We start from the raw sequence: 11,077 nt of genomic DNA, 5'->3' as shown, positions 1-11,077 counted from the left end.
AAAAGGGGGGGGGGGGGGGGGGGGGGCGGGGGGGTGGTCACCGTAGAGCCCAGTTTCTGGAACCCAAAGATGTGGTCTGTGGACTGGGGATGAAGACAGGTGAAGAAAGAACACTGCAAGAATTCTGCACCACCCCCAGATGGCGATGTACGCCACTGCCCAGGGCTTCGGAGGACTGAGCAGTTTGTTTTCTCCAGATAAAGGAGACCAGGGCTCATTATATTCACAGCACCTTGTTCAGGCGCCCCTGAGTGAGAGCCCCTCACGGGAGGGGGACCACTGTTTTTCGCCTGCTTCACCCAGCACACCAGAGCCAGGGTGGGCCATGCAAAAACACTTATGGAATTTATAGGTATAGGATTTCAGAGCTGCAAGAGCCCTGAGGCGAGGGGAGGGGGAGCCGGGCACTCAATCCATCCGCAGAAGAGAGGAAGCCAGAGCCCTCAGGGAGGCAGGAACTGCTCCGCTCCAGAGGGACCGTCCATGCTCAGGCAGACTCACCGCGGGGTCGGGTACACAGCAGGAGAAGGGCACCCCGCACTTCTCGCGGCTGTAGCTGGCGCCACTGCAGTTGAAATAGACGTTGAGGTCCCAGTCTTCAGGGCCATATGCCCCACAGCACTGGTTCTGCAGTCACAAAGCCGAGAACTGTCGGGGCTCTGAGCCAGGGCTGTCGTTGCCCCGCGTAGGGTGTCTGTCTTAGGGACATGGGGTTCAGTGCACCTCTGTGTATCACACAGAGAAATCGAAGGCCGCCCCACGGACCTCCCATCACTGAGATGTGAGCGAGGTGACCCGAGTGGACCCTTAAGAAGGAAACTGTCCGGGTCCTGTCTGGGCCCAACACACCAGGCCGGCTCGGCAGTGCCCTTGGAGTCAGCTCCACTCCCTCCTCACCCTGGAACTTTCCCTTCCTCCCCAACTGACCCCCCAACCCGGGATAGCGGGCTTCTCGCTCTCCTTCTGATGTGGTCCTCTACTGCCCACCGAGAGAACACCTCTTTGTGGGCAGTGTGCTTTCCTCCCCAGGAAAGGTCCAAGCTGACCCCAGTCACCTTTCGTGCCTCTTTACAGGAAACAGCTGCTGAAGTCTACTCCCAAGGAGAGTTATGACTGGGGTGAAAGGTAACGCAATCAAAACTCTGCCCCTGACCCGGGGTCTCCACCCTCCCTTCCCAGAACCCCCCACTATCTGGTGAAGCAGCAAAGAAAAACCCCAGTTGTCTAAAAAATCCTAAAACCAAACACAGTGAAAGCAGCACTGTGACGCCAGTGGCGTCCCCATGCGAGAGCAGATGTCGTTTTCACACTTGCGCTTACAGCTGTCATGGTTATGGCCGTAATCACAGGCCCACAACCAGGATTTTGGCTTCACTTTTGGTTCTAAGGTAAAAATCCCGCCTCCCCTGCCCCCGTCCTCCGTGGCTCCAGGTGCTCTAATGACTACCTGTATTTTACTATGAGGAAGCTCCATCATTTACTGAATCTCTAAGGAAAGGTATTTTTTAAAAGGAGAGGAAGGCAGTGGCGAAAACTACAATGTCTGTGAGGCCAGTGCAGAGAGGAACCACCCTGGCATCCTGGACACCAGCAAGCCCAAGGTTATGTGGAAGTGAAGAGAGAATGGCAGCCTTGAACAGAAAAGGAAAAGGCACAGGAGGCAGTGATGTCAGAAGAGGGGGGGGATGGCGACTTTCGCAGACGAACACGGAAGAGATCTAACAACAACAGAGGAAGGATCTAACGACACAGGAAGGATCTCTGATCACATAAATGGGTTTTGTGGGATACTACAATACATGAAATAAGGGGTAAACAAGCTCTGGTTAATAAGGAGAACAGCTCATAGTTATTTTTAATGCTCTTCTAATTTTCTCCTCAGAACAAAAGGGTTCCATGTAAAAAGTTCCTGAGGAAGCTAGGTTTTCTGGCAGAGCACAGATCAAACAACCACCTTGCACAGGCTGGCATGGTGGGGAGCGGGTTTCTCCTGGGGCCGGGGGGGAGGGAGGGGTGGCAGGGATGGGGGACAGCAGTGGTCCCAGCCTCCAGGTACAGCCACACACAAGGGGGACGAAGGCCTGACAGAGAAAAGGCCACAGCCTGGGACCGCTTAGACAAACCCCCGGGAACAGAGTCCAGGGAGGTCACATTCCTCTCCATCTGAAGAACCTTCCTCCAGGCAGCTCTGCCCTCCCAAACAGGAAGGGGAAAAGGTCCCGAGGAGGAAGGGGACAAGAATAGCCTCAGTCGGGGAGTCACGCGCCCAGCTCTACCCCTCAGCACACACAGCACCTAGGAGACTGCAGCCGCCTGCGTGGCCAGGGCTGGAGAGATCCGGGCCCTGCGGGGGTAGAGGGTAGGGTGGCCGTGGGTGCAGCTGGACTGCCTGCCCAAAGCAAATGGGGGAGGGCACCCTGAGAGCAAGCCTGGCCCGCCAGCAACCACAAGCAGACAAAGCTAACCTGACCAGAGCCGGGGGGTAGCACCTCCCCTGGCCTCCCGGCTGTGGGCAGAGCTGAGGAGGGAAGGCCCAGTGTTCCCCACCAGCCTGGCCCCCTAGCCATGCACACAGACTGAAGCCAGGAAAGCCAAGCTCTATCAGGGAGAAGGTGGTGCTTACAGCTTTCTGAAGGGAGTCGATGAGATTCTGCAGGTCGATGTCATCCCGGTAGGATCTGATGTTGCTCTCGAAGAACTCCCGGAACCGGTCCCTCACCCAGTCCTGGAACAGGAAGGCCAGCACGGCCACGGCCAGCTCCAGGAAAAAGATGAGCACAATGGCACTGCAGAACTGCAGGGTGACAAGCACAGGAGCAGAAGTCACTACACCTCTGGCCTCCCAGCCAGACGCGCATCCTTGTCCGACCCGGAACCTCCGCCTGCTGCGAACAGCACGAGCTCGGCACCCAAGAGACCCACGTTGGAGTCTGGGGAATCCCACGTTACTAGCTGGGTACTCTGGGCAACTCATCCCTACTCACACTGCTGCATTGTTGGTAAGACTCAGATGAGTGAAAGTATGAGAAAGCTCCAAGACAATGCACCAACCATCTCCTATGAAGCACCCCCACTCCAAGGAAACTCCATCACGGGAATGAATGGCTATCCTACCCCACCAGGCATCAGCCCCTTCAGGGCAGAGACTGTGCTCCAGACACGCTATCTGACCGCTCTCCTCGCACATACAACCATCCCAGTTGCTAGAAACTTGTTACTCCTACTTTAGGGATAAGGAAGCTGAGGTTCACTCAGGTTACACGTATCATACTTTAGATACAGGGCATCTGAGTTCCCTGGCAGGGCTCTTTACAACTCTGGAGTTGCTAACGTTATCAGTACCTACTCTGTATGTGTGTATATGATAGTCAACTGCATAAAAACCTCTGCAGAAGCACAGCTGTCCCTGGCCACCATAGTGGTGGAATTCTGTAAAGGCCACTGCAGTCACAGGTGCACACCCCCTCCCATCAATGCAGGGCTCCAGCCTGTAGAGCTCAAGTTACCGCAGCCATTATCACTGGCCATACAGCACACTAAGCAGCTTTGCAACAACCAACAATATCTCAAAATAAGACATGCACATGTACAAACATATACACACATAAGGCCCTCCAGAATGAAATCTCCATTCATAGAGAAGCAAAGTAACCAAACGTAATCTTTAAGAGAAAAAAAAAAAAATGAGAAAAAGTCCACATGTTTTGCTTTCTAAATGAAGCCCAGAAGAAAAGGCTTGATCTAATAAATTCGACAAAAACTATGGTGCAAAACACAATTATGTGTTCTCCCCACCCGGTGCTCTTTAATTTTAGCTGAATGCATTTCAAAATGAATGTGTACCTAAGTATAAAACTAAACTCTTAGTAACTCGAAGTTCTGCCAGGAAATTAAGGATTCTGCAATGCACAGCCAACAACAGTTTCGCACACCCTGGAGGAGGGAAAAGATTTCCTAACATTACTGACATCTTTTGATCTTAGCCAGGAAGGGCAAAGGTGAGGAGCAACAAACAACTGGAACTTCTTAAGGGAGATGAAAGGCAAGGGGAGGGGAGGAGGGCAGGCCAGAGAGCAGCCGACTCTGCCCACTAGGGGATAAACCCAGAGGGGCCCAACCTCTCCAGAGACGAGGATCTGGCTCACCTGACTGTCCCCTGAAATCTTACCTTTCGTTAGGCAGCAGGGCACCAAGGGCTGCCTCCTCCCCCCACTGCCAGATCCTGGGGGAGGCTCATAAGAGCTGCTACCCACCCCCCAGATAAGGGCTAGGCCTGCCCGGCAGAGCCCACACCCCTACCTCCCCAGCTCCTCCCACCCACGTGTCTGGGGCCACTCACAAAGTTGAGCAGGCAGATGTTCTCCCGCAAGGCCCCCACACAGCCAGCGAAACCCAGCGTGAACATCACCACGCCCACCATCAGCACCAGAACCACAGGGTCAATGCCATGCATCCGGGTCACTTTGGTGAGGTCGGACAGCACCCCCTGAAAGAGGCAGAGAAAGCAGGGCAACATCAGCTTCGAAGAGAGTCGACGGTGCCCTGGGGGGCTGTGTCCGGACCTAAATGAGGACAGGGACCTGCCTTCCAAGGCTCAGTCTTGCCATTAAAAGCCACGGCATGGCACGGCCCCTCCCCACCTGCCCCCTTAGAGGGCCCTCTGCCCAGTAGATCTTTGCCTCCGTCAGCCCCCAGCCACTCTCCCGTTCCTGGTCTCCATCTAGGCTGTGACCGCCTCCCAGGCAGACCCCACACTTCTTTTGTAGCCTGCAGGGTACTGACGCCAGGCCTGGGGTGGAAGAGGCCCTGAGGGGCCCTGTGGTCCCTGGTCAAGGCACCCCAGGGCCCTGGCCTCTGGCCATCTGGTGGCTGACTTTGCATTCAGCTCATGGAGCACCCCACTATCCTGCGATGAGAACAGCTTCAACGTGCACACGCTTGTGAACAGCACACCCGCCAAGGACAGGCGAAGGCAGCGCCATCCACTAACTTTTTTGTGACAATGCAGATGTTCTATATCTGCACTGTTCACAATGGTAGCCACTGGTCACGTGCTATTGAGCACTTGAAATGTGGCCTGGTGGAACTAAAGAACTGAATTTTAATTTGTATTTCATTTTAATTAATTTAGATATAATTAGTCATATCTGGCTAATGGCAGCTGAAATGGACAGAGCAGCTCTACAGGATTCAAAGGAGGACGGAGAAAAGAGCAGCCGGACCAGGCACCCAGCTAGAATCAGGGAGCCGGGGTAAGCCAGGCCTAGGCTCAGGGCTCCGTTGGCTGAGATGCTGCTGTTCCAGAGGCGGTCACACGGTGGCACTACGAGTCATGGTTTGCACCAGCTTCTTGGTCACTAGGGCAAAGTGACATTGCACTACAAGCTCTTAAAGGGGCCCAAACCCAAAGGCAGACCTTATCCAGTTCCTAAGGCCATGGCAAGAAAGCCCACAGACCTAAGCGCTCCTGTCTCCTCCTCCTGAAAGCAGAAAGAGATTCCACTGAAGGAACAGAGGGCGCTGGGCCTGACACTCAAGAGGAAGCTTCAGCTCCCACTGTTTCCAGCCTGGTCTCTCTATTTCCCCAGCGCACACCTACCTGCAGAGCAAAATGTGGCACCAAAGCTCCACCCCACCCACACCCGGTCTAGTCCCCTCCTTGGAGTTCCAACTGCCCCTTGTCCTTCCGGACAGTAAGAGCCTGGTCTCTCCTCCCCCCTCCTCTACAGGTTGGGCAAGGAGATTCAAAGGTGCCGACAGGGCACCCAGGGGGCACATCCCAGAGCCCTGCTCCCTGACTCAGGGGTCCTTCCCATGGACGAGAACAAGAGCTTCAGGAATCAACACAACTGTGTTCAGGGTCCTGCTGGCTCCCAGAGGCACAGACAGGGTCCATTCCAGAAGGTAGCCCCAGGCCTGCCCTGGACACAGCTGTAGACATGCCCCAGGGTGACTCAAGGCTTCTGGGAACAGGAGAGAGGGCTCCCCACACTCACAGGGCTCAAAATCCCAACCAGCCCAACCTTGACCTCTGGCAGCGACCCTGCCACGGGGAAACAGGGCCAGCAGCAGGACCCCAGGAGTTTTCATCATAAGTCCAGTAACTTCCAAGAGCTGTGGCTCTGTAAAGAGCCATTACCCTGCACAAGAGAGGCTGGTCAGGGAGGAGTTTGGAGGAAGGGACAGTTAAAGCTGAACAAACCTGGCGGACTGATGCTCAGGGTCCTAGTGACAGTCACACCTACCTTCTCGCTCCACGCCCATAGTCCGACACCGAGGAAGACAACTCCAGCCAACTGAGCAGGCGCAGGGGGAAGAGAGAGAGAGAGAGAGAGAGAGAGAGAGAGGAGAGAGAGAGAGAGAGAGAAAGTTAGGTCAGAAACCAGCTCCACGAACATGCTTCCCAGAGGAGGGACCACACTGCTAGTCTAGTCTAGTCCGACACCGAGGAAGACAACTCCAGCCAACTGAGCAGGCGCAGGGGGAAGAGAGAGAGAGAGAGAGAGAGAGAGAGAGAGAGAGAGGAGAGAGAGAGAGAGAGAGAAAGTTAGGTCAGAAACCAGCTCCACGAACATGCTTCCCAGAGGAGGGACCACACTGCTAGTCAGGGGTTGTTCCTGGCTCGTGTCCAGGCTGGCCAGAACAAGGGCAAGGCGGCCCCCTTGGCCCCTGCAGATGACAGGGACTCTACACCAGAACAACAGGACGGTGAGGCTCTTCAGATAACCTACACCTATCTTCCCTGACCATTGGGACAAATTCCTTCAACCCCAGCTGCCCCCATGCTCTGGAGAGCAGAGACAAAGATCTCGGAGCAGACTCTGTCCAGGAGAGACTATGGAGTTAGAGACATCAGGCCACGCCCCGTTTCTTCCCCATTCCACAAGCCCCCTACTCATTTCAATGCACTATCTGGTGTGTAAGAAGACATCACCCCTTATGATGGCTGCCCCAGGAGCCTTCACGGACTCCCAGTACAGGTGAAGCCCTGCATAGGACACAGCACCCCCTGTGCCGCCCGCCTCAGGCCTCCAGCCCCGGAGACAGACTCCAAGCACAGACAAGCAGCGGCCCAGGCCATCTGCTGGCAAGGCTCAGGCTCCTCCTCACTGTGTACCTACACTCGGCACTGCAGGGCATGCCTGTGCTCGGGAAATGCCTGGTTATGTTACCGCATCAAAAGAAGCCTGCACCAGGCCAAGTGCTCACCCCAGAAAAGCAGTGCCCCCCAGACCTGACCTCCTGCCCACAGGAACCCATTGGGGCTAAGGTGCCTCACGTGTACCATGACAAAAAGGGACCCCCAAATACACTCCACAGATTCCTACACCAGGGAGGATTGTTCCATAGAAAACAAACACCATGTGGCCTCTACAAATTAAGCAACCCCCTATTTTTCTGCTTAACTGCTTTATACTCTGCTGGCATTTTGCTGCCATTTATCAGGACCTCTCGGTAAACAACAGGGCAAGGTTCTCTGTGACTGCAACTTTCCCAAGTGTATTCTCCAGCTTTAGGATACTCCTGTCTACTTCACTGCAAGCCCTAGGAGGCTGGACTCGGAAGAAGGGCCTTCAGAGAAAGCCCCGGAGCTCCCAATCTCCTCTGGGTCACAGGCCACTTTCAGAAAATGTGCACGTGCCCAATATTTTGGAGGGAATTTCAGAGGGTTCTCGGACTCCTTACTGCTGGTTCCCACAGCAGTCTGTGGACCCCAAGTGACGCAGTCCTGCCAAGACCTGATTCCCCCACCTAACAAAGCAGCACGTGAGCCGAGAGGGCCAGGACCAAAACTCTGAAACCGAGTCCCTCTGAAACAGAGTTCCTCTGAAACACAGTTCCCTGACAAGTTGATGATTAATCTCTCTATCCACAACTTTATTCCCTTTCTCGTCCCACCCCTGTTTCCCTCAAGATTGAGGAATATCAAAGAAAAGGAGTGACTGAAACCGAGCAGGACCCTGCGGGGCCTTCTTGGGTATGATGAGCCCCTCTGTGCCCGATGCTTCTTGTTGGTCTCCCCTCCCCCTCTCCCCCCATTCCAAAGAGCTGACTCAAGCAGCTACTGATTAGAACAACTGAGTCACAGGACTCCTGGTTCCTCCAGAAGGGATTTAGATAATAATATGACACTATCTTTGAGCTGTTCTGCAGAAACTAAGACCACACCCCACCAACCCTGTAGAGGATGGTGATTACCCACTGACCTGAAGAAGTACGTGGATCCCAGACTGACTGGAACCGGAAGGCAGATGATTCAGATTCCCGAACCATCTCCCTGCTACATCACCACTAACCAAGCAGAAGAAAGTCCACAAGTTAATCATATACCCTGTGACTCTCACCCCTAACATTTCCTTTAAAAACCCTTGACTGAGAGCCATCGGGGAGTTTGGGTCTTTTGAGCACGAGCTGCCCGTTCTCCTTGCTGGGCACTCTGCGATAAACCTTGTAATTCCCTTCACCACAACCTGGTAGCAAAAAGACTGGCTTTGCTGCAAGTCGGGTGAGCGAACCCAAGTTCAGTTCAGTAACAATCCCAAGCAGTAAGTGAGAAGGCCCAGATCCCAAGTCTCTGTTTAGTTCATTCATTTACTCACTCACTCATTCATTCAACAGGCATTGAGTAAGTGCCAGGCACCATCTCAAGCACTGGAGACAGCACTGCGCCATGTGGGCAAAGATCCCTCTGCTGCCAGAACTTAGGCTCTATGGAGCCGACACGTGGTCCTTTCCACCACATTGTGCTGATTTCCCACTTTTCCATCCTCCCATTGGATTAATGAGTTGATGAAGAGGGCTTCGTTTTCCTTGATGGGGTACACGACCACATACCTTCCCTTCCCGAGTGTCAGACACTGCACGGTAAGCAAGTCTGAAGGTGACCAGTCACTATCTGCCGAATCCCCGTAGGCCTCTCTCCCCACCATTCCTCAAGGTCTCCAATGACTCACTTCCCTCTTGCCAAGCAGGGGGGTCAAGTCTTTTGCCTCAGCTTACCTGATCTCACCCAACACAGCTGGTCATTCTCTCTGTCACTGAGGCACTCAGCTTTGGAGACACCAAGTGTACACACACAGTTGTCTTCCACCCTCCCTGTTGTTTCTTCTCAGTCTCCTTTGTGGGTTTGTCCTTGTCTTTCAGAGTCCTCTAAATGCTGGAGAACCTCACTGCTCAGTCCTGGACCCCTGCCCTCCCCTGAGCCCTCTAGATGATCTCATAACTAACATGGTTGACTCACAAATCCTAACCTCCAGCCATAGCTGCTCCTGAGTCAAACACCCCAATGTCTACTTGACTTGTCCACTGAATATGACTAGTAACATTTCAATCTTCATGTGCCCCCAAATGGAGCTGTGGTCTCCCAACCCCGGAGCAGCTCCTCCCCACCTCTCCCATTCTCACTAAATGGCACCACTGACCACCTACTCATTTAAGATAGAAAACCTAGACCTCAGGCTTGACAGCTCTCTCCCTCCAACTCCACATTCAACCTATCAGGACCCCTCTGTTAGTCCTACCTTCAAAATACATAGCATACCCTCTCCGCTCCCACCTGTCCATGCTTCATCCCTGCAGGGGCCCCCCCACCGTCTCCCCACAGGTCCCCAAGCAACTAGAACAATCCTTTAAAAATATGTCTAGATCACTCCCCTCCTCAAAATGCTCCGATGACTTCCTTTCACGCTTAGAACAAAATTCAAACTCCTTGCCGTAGACCACAAGAACGTGGGCAGCCACGCTGTGGCATGCATCTCCAACACCATCTCCGACCCGGCTCCCCGGGCCCAATCCCCTTCTCTGGGCCACCCTGGTATTGTTACTGTTTCTTGAACTCACCAAACTCATCCCTGCCTCAGAGCCTTGACTAGATCCCTCAGCCTAGAATGTTCCTCCTCCATATCCCTTCCTGGCTTCCTCCCTCATTCCATTCAGGTCTCTTCAAATTTCTCCTCCTCAAACACATCCCCCTTTGCCATGCTATGTGGACGCTCCCCACCCATCACTCCTGATCTCCTGCCCTGCTAGGTCTTCTTCATGGCACATATCCTAGACCACATGAGCTGTCTGTCTGTCTACTGTGCCTCCCCCCACTTAAGCCCTCTGAGGGCACACATGTTTTCTATTCTGTTCAGGGTTGCCTAACCACTTTCCATGACAACCCACCCACCACTCAGTGCCAGGAGGGACAGGGGGGAAGGTCTGTCCCTCGGAAACCCTTCGCCGAATACGGTCAGCTTGAGACACCAGCTCCCTACCACGGCAACCCAGTTCTCCTTCTCTCACAACAACGGGGCTCTAAGAATGAGAGCTTGTGTTTTTTTCCATTCTGTTTTACAGGAAGCACTAAAGTTAACTTTACACCAGAAAGACAGGAACCGGGTGGGGGGGGGGGCAGGGACCCATGTCAGATCATGGGTTCAGTGAACAGTGGTCCAAGGCAGGACCTTCAGGGATCAACAGCTGTTTTAGAGACAAGGAGACTGAGGGAGAACCAAACAGGGGAAGTGACCTGTCTGGGAGCTCACACGACAGCCCCCTGAATGATCCAGGACTCTGGTCAGCTTTGCCTGGCTCCCCGTGGAGACCCTTCCCTGGACCTCCCTGGGACAGATGGTCTATGGAGCTGGGCTGTCCTCCTAGCTGCCAACCATCTGGGAGTGACAGTTAAGGTGCCTTCCAGCCTCAGAGTAACCTCCTTTGTCTCTCTTCTATGACCTGTTTAAATTCCTTCCCAAAGAATGGAGCCCAACTGCCACCAAGCCCAAAGGGAGGCCAGCCTTGGACCATCAGGTGCACACCCTGCGGTGGTCACCAGGGCAAGTAGCACCACCCCTTCCTGGGTGCCAGGTGCTGCATTAAACACAATACACCTAAAGAGGCCCTCCACACCCCATAACACTGGTACTATTACCCCCACTTTTCAAAAGGGAAAGTTCCGATGTAAAGCGATTTGGTCATTTGCCCAAAGTCAGACAGCTAGCTGGTGGCAAAGTCAAGAAACAAACCTGCATGTCTCTGTCCTGACATCATGTTATCTCATTGCCCACAGGGCAGCCACCCAAGGCAGGAAGAG

At 53.9% G+C, this 11,077-nt stretch overlaps 1 protein-coding gene across 3 annotated transcripts in view; it reads right to left on the bottom strand.

The window, feature by feature from the left end:
- TSPAN14 (tetraspanin 14) overlaps nucleotides 1–11,077 on the bottom strand; it is a 56,228-nt gene that overhangs the window by 5,611 nt on the left and 39,540 nt on the right. The window contains exons 3-6 of one of the 3 annotated variants that reach the window (XM_007464223.1): nucleotides 6,246–6,296; nucleotides 4,340–4,486; nucleotides 2,624–2,794; nucleotides 502–627 (exon numbers count right to left, since the gene is read on the bottom strand). In XM_007464223.1, the coding sequence (XP_007464285.1) occupies nucleotides 502–627; nucleotides 2,624–2,794; nucleotides 4,340–4,486; nucleotides 6,246–6,296 (495 nt within the window). The remainder of the gene's footprint in view (nucleotides 1–501; nucleotides 628–2,623; nucleotides 2,795–4,339; nucleotides 4,487–6,245; nucleotides 6,297–11,077) is intronic. The other 2 variants (XM_007464224.1, XM_007464225.1) reach the window with 2 other exon arrangements.

Source organism: Lipotes vexillifer, unplaced genomic scaffold (genome assembly GCF_000442215.2).
Source record: "Lipotes vexillifer unplaced genomic scaffold, Lipotes_vexillifer_v1.1 scaffold59, whole genome shotgun sequence".
In the NCBI taxonomy this organism is placed as follows: domain Eukaryota; kingdom Metazoa; phylum Chordata; class Mammalia; order Artiodactyla; family Lipotidae; genus Lipotes; species Lipotes vexillifer.
Note: the sequence above shows the minus strand (reverse complement) of the source record. Positions and strands in the feature narration are given on the sequence as shown.